Raw genomic sequence first — 19,432 nt, 5'->3', positions numbered from 1 at the left:
ACTGTACTTAAGTACAAAATTCACAAATCTGTACTTTTTCCCCAGTTACTACCAAATATAATCGAAGAGGAGTTGGTAATGGTCTGTATTTATAAAGTGAATTTCTAGTGTTGATAATCTTTCATACCCATGGAGTTAAAGGGGACATATTATGCAAAATCAACTTTTTAATCATTTTAATGCGTAAATTTGGGACTCTGGAGGCCCTATGAGTAGGCAAAGTGGGAAAAAAGATGACTCACTCATGTTTTTGTGGTTTGCCTCAGTCAGGTACAGGAAATAAAACATGCAATGTTGACTTGCGTGCTCATTGCTACGTCACAATGACAGATTCCTGGAATTGTTGTCTCGCGGAACTCTGCTTTGTCCCTGAAAAACATGAGAGTGTAGGCGAGGGCAATAGTATTCGGAAGAGCAGAAATCCGCGAAGTGTTCTGTTCTTGGCTGTGTCTCATTCGCATTTAAAGAGACAGGCACTCAAAATAGAGCGTTCTGATCAGGGCTGTTTTGGCAGGGTGATTGAACTGCTGTGGTGCTTCATCCTTAAGGTATTTTGACCAAAGCATGTCACAGACATGTTCATTAGGACACCAGGGGACTAGGTTAACTTGTAGAAATAGGGTATAATATGAGTCCTTTAGGTGTCTTGCTCCAGGGCACATATAGACAAGCAGAGCCAGGTCTTATACAAGACTGGGTTTTGGGAAGGAAATGTTTTTATTAAAGGTGCCATATGTAAGAATGTTGCCAAAATAAATCAAATTCAAAATACCAAGGTCTTTTAGGTTTGGTTTTCTGATGTAACTGGCAACCCGTGGTTGCTCAGCAGCTGAGAATTTACTGACTGCAATGATTGGTAGACGGCGGTAGGTGGCGCCACATGCCAAAACATGATTTCAAAACATAAACATGAGTGCAGTCTGCAAAATATATTTTTAATGCAAATATTTTGTCTGTACTGTTGTTTTTGGTGAGTTCATTATGTTATATGAACATTATTCCTGAGTCTCTGTGACATATTAGGAGGATTTTATGGCCAGTTGATTTAGATTTATTACATAATGCACTTTTAATATTTGACTTAAAACTGTAGTACTTTTTTTTTGTCAAATGATTCATGCAGTTGTCAAATACCCTTCTCTTGTACCCCAAGGTTATTTTAGGGCTGGTGATTTTGGTACTATTTGTGATGGAAACTAGAATGTTTGAAAATAAAACCAACCTTGCAATCTGAAGGATTTATGTCTCCGCAGCAGCAGCAGCGCGTCATACTACATACAAGTATAGTGCTAAGAAAGTAGTCCCTCAAAAATTCATGCAATGCGACGTTAGTTTTGTTTCAAATATTATTCTATCAACACAGATATGTACATCAATAGTCTGCCGTTACAATGGATTTGCCTCGGGTGCACTGTGGAGTCGGTATTAGTGTTTTTAATGCCATGCTAACTTGTATCATTGACTTGCGCTAGCCATAGCATCAGCAAACTTGGCAACTAGAAGAACTGAATGAAATTTCTTGAAAACGTCTCCAGACGTCTCCATCACACCAGCTGAGTTGGAAAATAGGTCTTATATTCAAAATTCCGAACTATCCCTTTAAGTAAATATAAAAGTCCAATTCTTAAGCTACAAAGACTAAACTTTTATTATTTTAAAGCAATTATGCACTTGGTAGTACATTTAATTTCTGCCAATAAACCCTCACACACTGGACCTTTAAGTGCTCTGTGTGCAATGTTGAAGTACGTTGTTGTTTGAAGGTGCTTACTTTCACTTTGTGTTCGCATTTTTACGACTGTGTTAACTTGTTGAAAGACAGAAAAGCTGGATTGAAAAAGATAAAACCTATGCGCAGTGTGAAAGAGTTACGTGATGTCCCAAAAATGAGTTAATTAAAGATGAGGGTCACTTCCCATGCCTGTTGTTTCACTACCAGTGGCTTCCCGCCGCCTGCATTAGTCTAATCCCACAGGGCTTTGGTCAGTTAGCACAGGGGCTTAGCTGCACCATGCAAGTACAGGCACAGAGATACTGGGCAGCAGCGGCTGGGGCTGTTTCAGGGCCAGTTTGTGGAAGGTGTTGGTATAAATGGTTGCCCGCTGCTGCAGACCAGACATAGATGCAGTTACACTGGCTGCCGTACAGCAACGTCAGCAGTTTGGGTTTTTTATCAATGGGACAGACAAAGGCTGTGTGTTCAGTTCTTCCATGGCTCCGAAAAGCTGTTTTTGCCAACAACCTGGCAACCCGCAGAGTGAACATTCTCACTATTATTCATATATTTCCCCTGTTTGAGAAATTTAAAAGGATAAAATAATCAGGAAATAAAGCTGGAATAATTACTTGAAGTTGTTATTGTGATTTTAAACTGGTTGCACAGTGCAATTGTGATTTTTTAAAAATCATTATTAACATTATTTATATTCATATTGGTCTTTTTGTCACTATATTATCTTACCCTCGAGAATAGGATTTTCTGTAAATGTAAATGTTATTTATGTATTTATTTAGTGAGATTGTAGGATTGTTAAAATAAATCAGGAGACATAATGTCTACTTTAACTGTGCATTACAACCTTGGATCATCTGGAGTTGAACTTGGAATTTTGCTGCCCCCTGCTGTATGAATATCATATCACTTCCACAGTGAACTCTTCAATCTCTCAGAGCCACGTGAGGCTTTCAAAGACCTGGGTTCTCATCTGTTCTGAAGACGAGACAGCTGTATCTGTTCAGCTGTGATATTTCTTCATTTGTGACGATAACATACTGCACATTATCGTTATCGTCACGTACATAGTCACGTCACGTACATGTCATGTATTCGCAAAAGAAGGTGTCTCGCCACAGAAGGACTCCCATCAGTGATAAACGCCTCCTGGACACGTACAGGCTTATGTAACGGAAGTTTATTGCTGTGATTATTCATAGTAATATTGTTAGCAGTGTTCTCCACTGACACATATAGGCTTGGTGCACATGTAATGGACTCCTGGATTTCCTCACCCCTAATTGTCATATGTTTATCTTTCTGTTACAGGCTACATTTGGTAATAACAGGGTGTCTTAAAGGTCTTAAAGCTCACATAGAGTGGTCCTTTCGCACATACGTTAGTTATGGAGGTCTACTTACATACATTAACTTGTTTTTATGGTCAAAAACCTCCTGGTTGCTGCAAACCAGTCGATCAAAATATCTCCTCACTGAAGCTTGTGCCAGCCGCGCTGTTTCAGACCGAAATCTCACCCCCAGAAGACAGACTGTGTTGTGATTGGCCAGCCAATGAGAGTTTTCCCAACTGTCTTGTGATTGGCCAGGTACCTGGAAGTGACGTAATTAGCACACCAGCTCTCAGTAGCACAGCTCCCCCTCAGAAGTCAGAAGACACTGTCGCAAGTGAAATACCTCCACAATGGATGTGCTTCTTCTTCTTCTGCTGTTCAATGTAGGCAACAGGATGTGCCCGGACTAGTGCCCGGACAAGTGCCCGGACTAGTGCCCGGAGCAGGAGGATCTGCTATTCAGGAGACGGGATCCTTACATCACTATTCCAGGATTTTTCAGAGTGTTTGCAGAGACTAAGAATACAATAAAACTCAGCGTTCTCTTAAAAAGTCTTAAAAAGGTATTGAAATCAACTTCAGGAATCCTGCATAATTAATTCATTAAATTGCTTCAGAGCAACAAAGTGCAAGGGCCTGGTTTGAAGGAGGTCGTCATTTTTGCATGGAAAAACCGACCTGAACATGCTTGTTTTTGCATTTTGAAGTTGAAGTCTTCTACTCAAATTAGCTGTTCACATTTTAAATTAAGCTTAAAGGTTTAAGCTTCAGGTACCAAAGTCCATAAAGAAAATTGATGTTTATAGCTCACAGCGACATGCTAGCTTCATTTGGTACGTTTAAGTCAATTCATCAATTACGAAAATAATGTTTAGTTGCAGCTCTAGTCTGAACAATCCCTCTAAAGTTGCTTTTGCCAGTTGGGAAGGAAAAACTTATTTTTACCCTCCACTTTCTTCTTCTCACTTCTCAGCTTGCAGTGGTAAATATTTTGTCACTGAAACACATTTATAGCAAACAAAAATTACATTGACAGTAAACAGTGACATTCCCTGCTGCTGTAAAGACTGAGGGTAATGATAAATCGTCCGTTTCTACATACATTATGAGAGCAGGTAGAGTCGCTCTGGTACTCATGTCCTGTGTGATATATTTAGTGTGCGATAACAAGCTCAGCAGCACGGAGGAGGCAGTGGGAGGATTCCTGGAGCTCTCCCTGCTGATCCTGAACAGGCTGCACAACTGTGAGGCGCAGCGCAGCTCACAGTTAAAAAACGTAGCACTGACATTTTAGCATTACATTTTCCAAAGGAGTTCCAAAGGTCAGCCATCATTATGTGGTGTCTTACATAAATAGCCGGGATGAGTAGATTTATGTCAACATCAGTTAAAGCCTTGTTCAGGCAGGACAGTGAACACTGAAGACACAGAATAAAACATTTGATTCAATGATGGAAGTAGTGGTGCATCAAAAACTACTGTGTCGTGATGTAAAAAACACACATGACTAACAGCGAAACCCAGTTTTAAATTGGAGATACATTCTTAAGGTACTCTAGACGTAAGCAGGTATTCTACACTAGCCCTTTAATTTTTTGGGTCTCATTTTGTTCACGATTTGCTGGAAAGTTTCCTCAAAATAAGGGGGCGAGGAGGAAGAGTGGGTGACGATACAGGGAGCAGAATGTACCGTTAGTCCACTGGGTGTTCTCTTTTCTTTTATGCGAGTCCATGAATAAAAGAGTGACTCATACTGAGCAGCCCATCCTTCATAATCAGCAGCAGGAGTGAGGTGAAACTCCAAACCTCACTTTACTCTCCACAGGGGGCTGATTGAATTAATTGCTCCAGTTCACCGTCTTAGAAAAAAAAAAGGGAGTCACTATATTAGTTGTGAAAAAATAAATATAGAAGTGCACAATCTTCAGAATACGTTATTGACTTTATGTGTTTGAGCAAATAGTTTTTGTTGCAAGAGGGGACAAAGAGTAGAATTGTGGCCTGTATTTGGTGTGTCTACCAAAGCACTGTTGACATTTTAAAGGTCAAGGACATGATATGAAAAACGAGTGACCTTGCTTTCCTTAGTTATCGCCGTCATCGTTGTTCCAGTTTTGGATACCTTTCATTGCAAGGCATCTGCATCATCCATCGTGTGCTTTTCACGGCAAAACTCATCATGCATCGAATGCCTATCTCCATCTATCACCATTAATTTTCAACGGGGGGGATATAGCAGGAAAAGGCTGTGAATAAGTGAAATCAGGAGCTTACGATGGAGGTTAGCACAGCCGGCTCAAGGCATACTACGAACTAAGCAGCTGCTTCGCTATTTTTTACGCAATATTAGTGTGGGGTACAACTATTTTGACATATTAAAGCAAGCTAGATATTTTTAGATCAATCCATATGAATGTAAATATTGTTCATCATCAGTTATTTGGTTTTTTTTGTTGCACATCTAGTGTTCCTGGTTTACTCAATGTCTGCTGCTCCATTCAAGTTCAGTATTACCGCACTTATGTGCAAATTAAATCTCAGCCTTTTTTTGTGTGACTGGTTTGGAGTAAATAACACAACTATAATATAATTAATGCAATGTTTAGTGGTACATGTGTATCAGTTATAGTTAAAGACATGCTTCTCTGATTGGTTTGGGGTCTGCAAACTGTGGGGTTAATTTTTATTCTCATTTATTTCAAAGTGGATTACTTTTAATTTCATTAATTTCCCCCAAACAGTGGAAGGACATGGTCTACATTCTGTGTACCCAAGAGTTTGGGTATAAACAGCATTTACATGTCAACAGAAAGTTCTTTTTGTAATTCTTCAATTTCATAAATGCAGCAATCTGTTTATCATAGGTTTGTGGCTCCAGATAAAATTTATAACAAAAAAAAATCCAAACTAAAGATTGCAGACCCCTGTCCTAGGTGGTGGGAGCCCCCCCCCCCCCCCCCCAAATTCATTTTAGGGCCCCATAAAGATTTGGGCCGGCCCTGGTGGATAGCAACTAAAAAAATATATGGGATGATAAAATGTATAATTCATGAACATGAACTGTTACGCAATAGTATTCTGTAATAATAATAATAATTCATATTATTAGCAAGTTGCCAACTCTGTCAACATATGAGGGGCGGGGTCACCTCGCCGACCAATCAGAATACAGCTGTTGCAGGAGCCTGTCATTTATTCGTTTTGAGTAGTTGTATTATTGTCACGCACACACTAGAGAGCGAGAGAGAGAAAGTGTCCACAGCTGATTTCTTGCTTCAGACACCTGTCACTGCGAATGTTCGTCGCTGCGTGGAGCTCGATATTCACTCCATCCACTGTGTTGTCTCCCCCCCTCACCCACTCACAGTGACCCGGTGTCCACGCAGCGGAGCCGGTCCACAACTGAATAATCCACGGAGGACACGGGACTGAGCTGTGCCTCGTTTGTCAAACGTACGCACCAAGTCAGGACTTGTAAAAAAAGAAAAAAAAAAGGGTGAAAAAAAAATCCAGGAAGCAGCTCAGAGTGTCAACAATCAGCCCGAACCAGGACAGTGGTTGACGGTGAGAGAACCGCAGGGATGATGAGAGACTCCGCCGCCCCGGTGCTGGAGCGGCCTGGACTGGAGGACGTGTCCGAGGAGGAGGACGCGATCGCCGCGGACGAGAGTCCCAGGAGCCCGCGGAGGCAGCGGGAACCAACCAGCAGCCAGGTGAGGTTGTGTTGTCATTTTCGGTGTGTAAACACAAAGTAATGTAATTTTTAATATGTAGGACATGCACTTATGTTGTGTTAAAGGCTCACACTAACACTCAAATAAGTGGCATTAAAGCTGCACTATGCGGTTTTTGTGGTGGTCAACGTTTTGTGAAATGTGGAAGTATTGTGTGAAATTGCTGTTTTGGTGTATTGTGACATGTGTTTTTTGAAATGCTGCATTTGTTAAATGTAGTGTTTTTGCAAAATGCTGTAAATACTGTTTTATTTTGAAAAACATCATTGTGCTTGATGAAATGTTTTGTGTGTTTAATTTAAAACTTTGCATAAATAATAGATACGAAACTGCTTGTGTTTTATTGCAGGTGCCAGGAGAGATGACAACGGTGGTGGAGGAAGAAAACTTGGAGACAGAGAAGAAGCTGTCCATGTCCCAGATGGAGGAGGAGTTTGTCCAGCTGACCCTCAGAAAGCAGGTGTCTTACAGGTAGGAAAAGAAACCGTACAGTAAAAAGGTGGAATGTGGCCCACTGTTACTGTCAACCAGTTTGACCTGAATGTTCCACTCCAGCAGCCTGTTCCTGGCTTGATTGGCTTGCATTCCATGATGGTATCCACCTACACCTGTGTGTGATATGTATCAGATAAAAGAGGTGGCAATGGCATGCATATTTAAAATCTCATTCAAAGTGAAAATGTAACCTCCTGGCCAGACATTAAACCTTTGGTCAATGCGAAGTACAATAGCTCCACCAAAGTATTTCCTCTTGCTAACTCAAACTAATGTTTATCCTAATATCTTCCACCCTGATACCTTCAATGTAAATCCAGCATCCTGTATTTACTGAGCACTCATGTGATGTGATGCTTACTGCTGGTCTTTATCGTTATTTTAGCAACAACAACCATTCACATTTTCCTGCTCAAGGTTCTTAACTTAACTATAGTTTTAATGCTAATAGGCTGCTCAAATTCAACTCCATATTCATAAAAAACTGTCTCCATTGTAGTTTGACAACTAAAAACATGTCTGTGTTTTAGTCTGGGCAGACACAAACAAAGACCTTTGGAGACAGTGACAGCATTTACTTTCTGTTTGGTTTTCATCTGCCATGACTTGACGGTCAGCTATGAACCCAAAACAATGTTAACACTTACAAATCTAGCAACTTAATTCTTGCATGCTGTCTTTAGCACTAATTCTTGCATCCTAACTCTTGCCTGCTATCTTTAGTACCCTAATTTGTGCATCCACATTCGAGCACCCGAATTCTTGCATCCTAAATTTAGCACCCTAATTCTTGTATCCTAACTCTTGCATGCAATCTTTAGTACTCTAATTTGCCCATCCATCCTCTAGCACCCTAATTGTTGCATCCTAACTGTAGCACCCAAATTCTTCTATCGTAACTCTTGCATGCTATCTTTAGTACCCTAATTTGCCCATCACCCTAATAGTTGCGTCCTAACTGTAGCACACAAATTCTGAAGCACTCTAATTCTTGCATCCAAGCTCTAGAACCCTAATTTTTGCATCTTGACTACAGCATCCTAATTATAGCACCTTCATTCTTGCACCCTAACTCTAGCACCTATAACTCCAGGGATTTAGTTATACCATCCTAATTTTAGCATTCGAACTCTTTAACCCTAATGCTTGAGCCCTATCAATTGCATCCAAACTATAGCACCCTAATTTGTGCAACTCTTGCACCCTAATTAAAGCAATTTAATTCTTGCATTCAATCAACCCTAATTTACTAATTCTGATGCCAGGATTCTATGGCATCCTAACATACCTCTTGTACCCTAATGCTAGAGCCCTATATATTGCATCCCAACTCTAGCATCCTCATCCTTGGACCCTAACAAGCTCTCATTGCCGTGCAAACCCCAACTCCTGCATCCTACCTCGAGCACCCTTTGTTAAAGACTGGCAATTCTTGCATCCTAACTCAAGCAGCATCAACTTGTCACCAGTAACCAGGTGATCATTGCATTTACACATTTACGACCGTGCTTGAATGTAAACAGCAGATGTGTGACGGATGCAACCAAATCAACTGAGGTTGAAAGAGTTTCAATAGGTGTTCACAAGTTCTCCACCGATCAATGTTTCTAACCGCCCACCTACACATACAACCACATGTTACCATGTGACTCAAGATATGTAGGTCACATGATCACAGCTGCCTGGTTACCTTTATCTGACTCCCTGTGTTGGATGAGTCCTTGGACTGGAGCAGAACAAATGCATGCGTGTAAAACCATACATCAGCACAACCTACACAGATACTGCTATGTGCAGTGAGAATGTGCATGTCTTGGTCAATTTTATTCTTTGTAAAGTCTGTTTTGATACAATTGATTGGCAGTTTGGATATCCCTCATAAACACTACTTTTATTATACCACATGCTACATACAGTATATAGATAATACAGTAAACCCAGTAACTTTCATTCTCCTTACACTACAGAAATTGTGTATAATGTACGTTTTGTTGTTGTAATTATTCTGCCTCAGATTGGTCTTCATGAACAGATCAGCAGTGTTGAAAATGACTTGAATGTAACAGACATTTGTTTTTGTTTACAAATTACATACTACAGTTTTGAATTTTCCTAATTTAGTTTGTTAGGAAATTAATGGATGGTACAGCTCTGGAAGGATGACTCACTGTCCATTGTGAGTAGTGTTTGTGTGCTGGTCACAGACAGCAATTGTCGATTGCAGAGTGACGTGTACAGTATATGAGATGCAGTTCAATGCAACTGATTGAATTTCAAGCTTAACGTAAATGGCTGCCAGAGGAGACACAATAAACCAACAGATTTGGAAACTGAGGTTTGATGCTCTGTAATAGCGCTGCCAGTATCTTTCAAAAGTTCAAATTTATGCTACTTTCAAATATTGAAAATCCAAAGGCCTTGCATTGTGAACCACTTACTTATACACCAAAGTCCACACAGAAAAATCAGCAATTTTACATCATGAGACATAGGAGTTTTTAATCTGTTCAAATGTGATTTCAGCGTTTTTGTCCTAATGAGCTAAGCAGTATACATATACTTTTACTTGGATTTCAGTTTCCAGTCAGAAACACATTGCAATCCTCTTTAAATATTAATGCTGTAGCTTGTTGCTGTTGCCATCTCTATGAATGAAATATTGGCCTGTCCGTTGCCTTGGTCACCATTGGTGTGTGTGAATCGCTAATCTAGTTGTGGTCTCTTCTCATAAGCGGGCCTCTCTTTCAACAGCTGTCCTCGTCCCTGCTCCTCACAAATCTGCTGATTAAAGCTGGACTTGCTGAACCTTGCTGGTTTCTACAAGAGCAGCTAGAGTGATTATTTCTCAGTTAATTTAAAAATGTAAAAATCGATGTTTCCCAAACCTCAAATTACAATGTCCTTGAATGTGTTGCTTTATCCACAAAAACAAATATCCCCTTTCCTGTCAACACACCAGAACATGTTCCCATCTAACATGCTGAAACACTGATTATTTGGGGGTGTTGAGAGCCAGATTCAGTATTAGGCAAGCGAGATGTTGAACTAAATAATTAAATAAACGATTGGTCCCATCTCACAGGTTCCTCCGCTTGTGTCCGATTTCAGGTGAACCTTTTTTTTCCGAGAAAGGCTGGGAGTTTGAGGTCAGACAGAGACGCGGTGAAGCTGGGCATCACACAGCTCCTTATGTCACACAAAACAGAAGGAAAATCTCAATAGAATCAGTAATCCAGACAGGATTATTGTGTGTGTGTCAGAAGTTGTTGGGGGGTGGTGCCAGCTGTCACATCCGTCAATTTCCCTGACTCACTGTGCAGTTATGTAAAGATCAGCTGTATCTGTGGCACTGCTGCTCTCTCTCGCTATCTTTGTTTTTGTATTTGTTGCCTCTTTAGGACCTTTTCTGGCATAAGCACTGACAGAACCTGGTCCTAATGAGGCACAACCTGATTTCTGAGGAACTGGGCATAATCTGAATTCTGTGTAGGTCAATTTAAGGCTGTCCAAATGAATGGAATTCAATGCAGTGTCCTTAAAAGGATAGATGCCCAGATCCTGTGTGTGTGTGTGTGTGTGTGTGTGTGTGTGTGTGTGTGTGTGTGTGTGTGTTTGTGTGTGTGTGTGTGTGTTAGGAAACATCATGAACTTTACGATGAGCATGCAGGATTTGATATCAGCAGCCCCCACACACTTCTGTACTTCAGGGAAACTGGAATCATCATCAGCTGTCAGGAAATACTGTGGCGTGTGTTAAATGTTCATCTTTGGCTGCAGCTAGAAGACTCAGAGAAGGTTCAGAGTTGGCAGAGGAGAAGGAAGTTGTAATTATCACTAATTTTCATGATGACACTGAGTAGGCATGGGGCGGTATGAATACTTAATGTCATAATTATCTTGTTAAGAATTGCCATGGTTTATAATAGTGTTCCGGTAACTATACAAATCTGCTTTAAACTCATTTATCTTACCTTTTGGTGATAAACAATTTGAAAGTTTTTAGTACAGGCCTTCTGTCTGTACTTTATTTTGTTGGTCTGTGTTTGTGCGCAGCTATAGAGAGCATACAAATACAGAGGTAATATGACCTCATATAACTAATGCAACAAAGAAATATTACTCAAGTGACCAAAAACTGTTGCAAAGTTACAACACAACTTCCAGTGTTTGGGCGCCATAGCTTTGACCTGAGAGCTGACAGGAGTGGGTGGGATGTAAACGTTAAGGAGAGACATCATCTTTGTGGAGGATGTTATTTCTGTTTTAATGCTGTTAAACTTCTGGCATCAACTAAAAACAAGTCTTCAACTATCTATATTTTCTGCGTTTCCCATACGATGGCTGTATTGTCTGTGGTGGTTCTGCGTCAGCCTCGGGGCAACAAACACACTGACGCTCCCAACACGATGATCGCGATCGACACATTATTGATACATTGACTTGACCGGAAGAAGTCGTGGGAGTGGGAAGAACAATGGACTTCTCTTGCCTCAAGCCAAAAAAAAAAAACAAAGTTGCATAATGTAGCACATTAGCACGTCAGATGGTGGAGCAGCCACAGATGGCAAAGACAAAAAGCCAAAATAGCAAATTAGTTTTCGCCCAACAACCCAGAAATGTCCCAACTCTCTCAATGTGCAGTATTTTAAGGTGATAAAGTGAGTGCAAACTGAGTGTTTCTTGTCTTGTTTATTGTCACAGTTAAAGAATGTGACAATAGATGCTGAAACTAAACAAATTAACCCTGTAAAGCCCAAACCATTAAATAATTGACAGAAAATTCAAATTCTTTGAAACTGGAGCCTTTATTGGTCCTTCTGAACAAACAAACAACATTTTTTTCAAATATCAATTTCCATATAGGGGTTTTAATTTGTATCATATTTGATTTGCAATGGAACTGGCAGGGTGGAAGTCTGAAAGACATAACATTTCACTTATTTTTACTCATTTTGCGATTCACAACCTTTTAATTTTGAGTGATGGTAGGCTTGAAAACAGTTGTTCAGACAAAGATGCACTCTGCATTTCTCACAGTACACATGGGCAAACTGGCCTACGCAGTGCTTGCATCTCTGTCGGGTTTCCCATCATTTTATACATCGGGTTTGTCAAGGAAGAAATTGTCACACTGCTCTTGTGGGGGGCTCAAAAACGAATGCATCACATATGATACGTTTGGCGTTATAGGGTTAAGCCAAAAAAAAACCTGTTTTTGACTTTGACTAACACCTTACATTAGTAAGTTGTGGGACTAATAAAAGACTACTTATCTCTTATCTAAATACTTTGATGAACTTTTTACGAAAGCACAAGTAAAGTCACTGATTGACTAGATTTTTGGACATTTATGTGTAATCCATGACTCTGCTTCTTTATCTCATGCATTCATATTATCTCCTGAGCTCCTGTTTTTTGTTTGAATACCTTTAATCCTGCACTTACAGGGACAGTTTTTTTTTGAGGTGGGGTTGTATGACGTACTTAGACATAGTCAGCGACTGCGATGTGTGCACCCCCAGTGCAGAGAACGAGCCAGAGTAACACATGCCATCTCTCAGTTAAAACATAGCAGCCAGCAAGGAAAAACTTAATCGAGCCACTTCACAAAAGGTCGTACCTCTTGAATAGAGTTGTATTGGACAAAATAATTAAAGAATACATTTCTGAATATCCACTGTTCATGCGTCGACTGAAACATCGAGGACATTTGGTTTCAGCGATGACCTTGGTGTCTCTGCATCTGAGCCGACTGAGAATTCATAACAAAAACCTCATTTGCACTTGAGCCGTCTTGACGGTCAGATTTGTGTCCAACATTCTGAGCCTGCGTCGGTGTCATGGTGTGCTTCCTTTGTAGTCTCCTTTTCTCTATCAGGAGTATTAATCCTTAACATTTTCAAAGCAGCTTTTAATTGAACATTTCTTCAACTATATCTCCTGTCATTTATCTCCTGACTGTTATTTCATTCATTTTCTCAATCTTTTCTCTTTGAAATGTATTTCCAATACAATATAGCAGTTGTGTGTCCCTCTACCAGTGGGAAAGCAACACACAACTCCACTGTGCTGCACTCAGTGAACTGGTGACCTGGTTTGAGTGGGCGACTGCGGAAAACCTAGTAAACACTGACGCCACAGTAGCAGCACTCTGCTGAACCGCCTGTGACCGCTGCGTTGAGTGAGCTAATCTGCTTCCCTGCTCATTCTACCGCGCTGTTAGTTAGTTTTCGCTGGTTATTTATAGTAGTGGTGTTTCACAGAATATTGCATTACTGCCACCATCTTGTCTTTATCTGTCTCTTGCTCCTGTTCTCTTCCTAGAATCCCTCCAGTTAAACTGTGTGACAGATTAAGATTAGGAAGTCTAACATTTAATTGTGATGTGAGGCTGATGTTGGAAGATGCAATATTGTTGTCTAACTATTGTCTTCCAACTTGTTGATCATTTAACGCACCGCCTCCGCTAACTTCCATCTCTCTGGATTTACTTAATTTGTTGTTGTCATTTGAGTCTTGGTAATAGTGATGCAGATGACACTTTGAAATCCTATCTGAGCAATCGAGACGTTCAGACTGAGATGGATCTGTAAAAATTTGATCAGAATTGCAATCGAAATCACCTTTCCTTACTACATTTCCTTGACCTCAATGGAAAATGTCATAAGATCATGCTACTGCTACTACTCCCACTACTACTATTCCTGCTATTAGTACTACTACATCGACTACTACCACTGTTACTGCTACTACTATGGCTACCACTTCCACTGCTACTCCAACAACTTCCACTACTGCCACTGCCACTACTACTGCTACATCTATTACTGCTTCTCCTCCTCCTCCTCCTCCTACTACTTCTATTACTGTTTCTCCTACTACTACCTCTACTTTTACAACTACTACTACTACTACATCTATTACTGCTTCTCCTCCTCCTCCTCCTGGTACTACTACTACTACTACTACAACTATTACTGTTTCTCCTACTACTACCTCTACTTTTACAACTACTACTACTACTACATCTATTACTACCTCTACTACTACCTCTATTACTGCTTCTCCTACGACTACCACCTCTACTACTACTACATCATTACTGCTTCTCCTACTACTACCGCTACTACTATTACTACAACATCTATTACTGCTTCTCCTACTACTATCGCTACTACTATTACTACAACATCTATTACTGCTTCTCCTACTACTATCGCTACTACTACTACTACATCTACTGCTTCTCCTACTACGACCTCTACTACTACTACTGCTACTGCTACAACAGCTACATATATTACTGCTTCTCCTACTACTACCTCTACTACTACTATATATATTACTGCTTCTACTACCTCTACTACTACTACTACTAAAACATCTATTACTGCTTCTCCTACTACTACCTCTACTACTACTACTACCACTACTTACACTACTATTGTCACTTTTAATGCCACAATGAGGTGGCACTGCTACGACTAATTCTACTGATAATAATAATAATAATAATAATAATAATAATAAATATGATTGCTTTAATTCTGCTCATACATATACCCCCTTGTTTTGTGAAAGATTAAGGTAATTTAATTGATTTTGACATGTGCTCATTTTCAATGTTGATATATTTAGAGTTGTAATTTATTAATCAATTCTCTATAGTACAAAATAAAATACTGAGCTTCAGAACATTCTCTGGTTGCTTTGCCTCTGTGACAGCAGCAACAATAACTGATTTGTATTAAGCGTTAATACCATATATTTGGATAAAATCAAGTCTTATTTGGCAGATTGATCAATAAAACAAAGTCTCATACTATTTTTAGACGCAGTTGCATCTGTAGCTGTGATCACCACAGCATCACCCTGCTCATGTCACGTATCACATGTTAGTCTCTGCAGTGTTATTAATGAGAGAAAAGGGCTAAGTGCTTTGCTGTGCTGTGCTCTGCATCTCATTAGGAACATTGTTTGCTGTGGGGTCAGGTTGAGGATTAATATGACAATTTTTAATCAGTCGCAGAGACACAGAGAAAATCAGGTCAGGTGGGGGGTGGTGGTGGTGGTGGTGGGGGGGGGGCGGTGTTGAAGGACCTCTCTCCAAATTGTGCGTCGTGCTGTCAAGTGATATTTTGTTTGTCATGGAAATACAGAGTGGGCGGCAGATGAGCGGGGACAGTGATAACCAGAGGAAGAGACAGGTGTGTGTGTGTGTGTGTGTGTGTGTGTGAGTGCAAAAAAAAAGCACTAAGATGCATCCTGTGTTTCAAGGTGGGTGAGAACCATCATCATATTGGACCATAACAGCAATAAGAGCCATTTTTCTTTTGTTTTCCTTTGATTTCTGCTCCTACACACCGAACATGCATACTATATAATATGAATATAATAATATAATATGAAAACACATCTTTTTGTTGTCAGTAAGACCAATATGCAACATTCTGCCTCACAGAAAACACATATCACTCATGTAAATGTAGTAGTAGTACTACAATGGAGTAGCAGGCTCATATTGAAGAAAATATTTGAGCTTTTGAGAATCAAGTCATAATATTATTACTGTTTTTAAAAACACTCTTTTAGTGGTGTTTGCCTTCACCTGTGATGTGACGGCTAATTCTGTCGATGCAGCAATTAATTGCAATGCCAAGCAAGATTTCTGATTGCTTTAGCTTCTTAAATGTGAATATTTTCTTTATTTTTGGCTCCATTTTACAAAAAATCATTCAAACTGAATCAGTTTCGTTTGTGGACAAAACAAGACATTCGAGAACATCATCATTTCCACGTTTTCTGACATTTTATGGACCAAACGAATATTCGAATAATCGAGAAAATAATCATCAGTTGCAACTCTAATCCATTTATTCATTTGGGTTTTTTTCTAGCTCTTATTTCAACCTGTTGTTGGTGCTTCCTTTGCTCCTCTATGACACTTAAGTGTTTCAGAATGTCATCATCTTAAAGGTTGGGCAGTATATTTGTTGCAATTTTATGTCATTTTATTCTATTATTTGCTTTATTTCTGTAAATAAAAATACATACTCAAAGGAACCTAAATAGGCGGATACTGAATCCGACAGGAAATGGAAGAGCTGCAAGTTCTGTTACACAGCACCCTCATGTGGTCAAATAAAGTTGCACATAGAGAAGGGCCTGTGTGTTTGTTTTTTCAAATTATGGCTGCAACTACTGATTATATTCATCAATTTTTTTTTATCTCAACTGATCATTTATGTGTTTGGTCCATAAAAAGTCAGAAAACATTGACAAAGGTTAATCGGTGTTTGCCAAACCTCGAAATGAGGATTGAATGTCTCGTTTTGTTTGCAAACCAAATATATTTGAGCTTTAATGGTGTCTTTGTAATATGGAGCAAAGAAACCAGAACATATTCTCACCAAAGAAGGTTAAAAAACCCACTCAGATTAATTAATTATTAAAATAGTTGTGTGGTTAATTATTAATTGTTGCAGCCCTAGTTCCAGTCGAGCAGTAAAAGTTAGTTCAGTCTGTAGATTCTGCACAGACGATGGTGAAATGTGATTTTCTTTGTAAAATTCAGACTAAATAAAACTGTAATTAATAACTGTAAATTTGAATTATTTATTATTATTTACTTTAATATCACTCAAGACAGGGAGGTTCACTATTATTAGCCACTGCTGTGAAATGAATAATGGGAGTTAGTTCACCAAGATAAGCTGTAGGTGGTGCATCACAGGATAAGAAGGCACAACGTAATGATATAATTCAAGTATTTACAGTAGTAGCACTACTTGTCAAGGAATGTTGTGGTTACCTCATTAGTTCACACATTCCTCCTCTCGTCCTCCATTTTCCCAGTGCAGAAAAATGTTATGTAGAAGCCTGTAGCCTAAAGGGTGTTGTTACTGTCGTGTGATTTCAAAACATAATCCTTACTGGATCTGTTTCCATTGCAGTCGTTGCCGTGTACCTTTTTTTATCAACACCCCCAACTTTTCCACCTCCTTCAAGTGTAAAAACCTTCTATGTGAAGAAGTTTTATTTGGTAGCTTCCTGTGTTTGTATTGTTGAGAAAATTAGCAATTTTGTAATCTTGGCACATGGAAGTTGTCAAGTCTTCTAAGACTATTAAAAAACTAAACTACTAAACATTCTATGGCCCTAAATGTATGTTATGTGTCATTTTTACTGGATATAATGCTATATCATGTAGATGAGAGGAGTTATCCAGAAGTTAGTTAGTGAGAGATTTCCAGTCAGGCATGTGGTAGAGCAGCTAAGAGTGAGGTCCTCAGTGTTGTTAGTTTGCACTTCCTGGTTTTAGCCGGGCAAGTATTGCAGATCAAGTCCAGACTGTGTGTGTGTGTGTGTGTCCGAGTTTGCCTCACGTGGAAGTGACTGTTGTGAGAAACTGAAGAAGAAGAAAAAGAAGAAGAGGACACAAACAAGCTGAACATAGCCAAGAAGGAGGAGGAAGAGAAAGAAGAGAAGGCGGGCAGGAAGGCAAGAAGAAACAAAGAAGAAGGGGAGAAGAGTGAGTGACAGCCACAGGAAGAGTGTGTGGACTGATACTGATAGTGCTGTGTCTGACAGCACTCGTACGGAGCGGAGACGTGGAGAGGAATGTGGGGGGGGATTATCTCTCCCTCAGGACTCAACACTAATCCCTCACTACACACACACTCACTCACACACAAATACACACCTTATGCGTCTTGTAAAAAGACCTTTGGATTATTGCCTCGTTCCTGTGTAGGGCAGCCATGTTTGAAGTCATAAAAGTCTAGTAAAGAGCGTTCATTGTTTGTTTGTTAGTTTTACTGTGTTTGCTAACTTTTTTGAATGCGACTTTGTTTCAACATAAGTCAGGTTTTCAGTGCTTTCCTTCGCAGTTTAAGTAAAGTCTGAGCACAGTGTACACATTTTAGCCTCAGTGGTACAGGTCAGAGGTCACAGAACTCAAATGAATAGACTGCAGTGAAGCACCTGTGAGAGTCAGAGTCTCTTGTATGAGGCAGCACATTTTATAGACTCCTATACATTGGATTCCTCCAAACAACAACAACTCTTCTGGGAATCTAAGGAAATAAAGACTCTTTTTGCTGATCTTTGTTGCTCAGAATGCTTATCCTGCCAGAATATGACAGGTCATGTGACCTCTGCAGCTGAACACATTGTTTGTAATGGATCTGGACCTGGACGCGAACACTGATCTGGGACAGGAGGCTGGAGTGGCGAGTGAAGAAAAACGTTTACAGACAGAAAGAGAAGCAGAAGAAGAAGAAGAAGTGTTTTCAGTTGTACAAGAAGTTGATGGAGAGTACAGCTCCTCCTCCTCTAATACGTCTCGCCGCTCCTCCTTCACCCTCCTTCCGTCCAACCCTCCGCTCTGTGTCGAGGAGGAGAATGAGATGCTGAGCGGCTGCTCCAAGTCTTTCACTGGACTCAAGATCTTCCACCGCAGGTAAGAAGGAATGAGAGAAGAGAGGATGCATTAAATGGCTTTAAATCTGTGACGGTGACCAGCAGGGGGAGCCATTGGTTAAAACAACTGATTGTAAATGTGCAAGCCTTTTGCAACTGGAGCCTAAACCTGAACTTCAACTAGACTAACCTTTAACCTAACCTTAATTTGAACCAAACCCAACTACACCCTCAATTTGAATTTAAACTTAGCCTAAACTTAATCTCAACTTCAACCAAACCTTTATGTAACCCTTCAACATCCAGGTAAGACACATTTGTGGGACAGAGACATCTCAGCTAGCTAGCTAGCAAAACAAAGACAGCAGTGAAGGAGCAGCTGCAGTGACTTAATTTAAACCTCACCTTAACTTAAAACAAACCTTACTATTCACTAACATGTGAAAAGATGAAAACATGGGACAACTCGTAAATAATTATGGAGTTCAAGCTGAAAATAGTTTCTCTCTAGTAGACACACGGTAGCCATAGTGAGCTCAACTCCTCCTCAAACGTGGTGTCTTGGCGCGCTTTTAATCGTGAGTCACTGTACCTACACTAATGCCTTTGTTGTGCTAGCTAGCTGAGATGTCTATGTCCAGCAAATGTGTCTTACCTGGATGTAAATACACACATAAAAGATCTAAAATAAGAGGAAATTAAATATAGAAGATCAG

General features: G+C 39.9%; 1 protein-coding gene across 1 annotated transcript in view; it reads left to right on the top strand.

The window, feature by feature from the left end:
• Window positions 1-19,432, top strand: part of LOC310937596 (diacylglycerol kinase zeta-like) — a 114,159-nt gene that overhangs the window by 22,977 nt on the left and 71,750 nt on the right. The window contains exons 2-3 of the mRNA XM_083901896.1: window positions 6,434-6,779; window positions 7,150-7,271. Coding sequence (XP_083758022.1) covers window positions 6,648-6,779; window positions 7,150-7,271 — 254 coding nt within the window. The 5' untranslated portion in view covers window positions 6,434-6,647. The remainder of the gene's footprint in view (window positions 1-6,433; window positions 6,780-7,149; window positions 7,272-19,432) is intronic.

The sequence above is a fragment of the Microchirus variegatus genome (assembly GCF_963457635.1).
Source record: "Microchirus variegatus genome assembly, chromosome: 1".
NCBI lineage: Eukaryota > Metazoa > Chordata > Actinopteri > Pleuronectiformes > Soleidae > Microchirus > Microchirus variegatus.
Note: the sequence above shows the minus strand (reverse complement) of the source record. Positions and strands in the feature narration are given on the sequence as shown.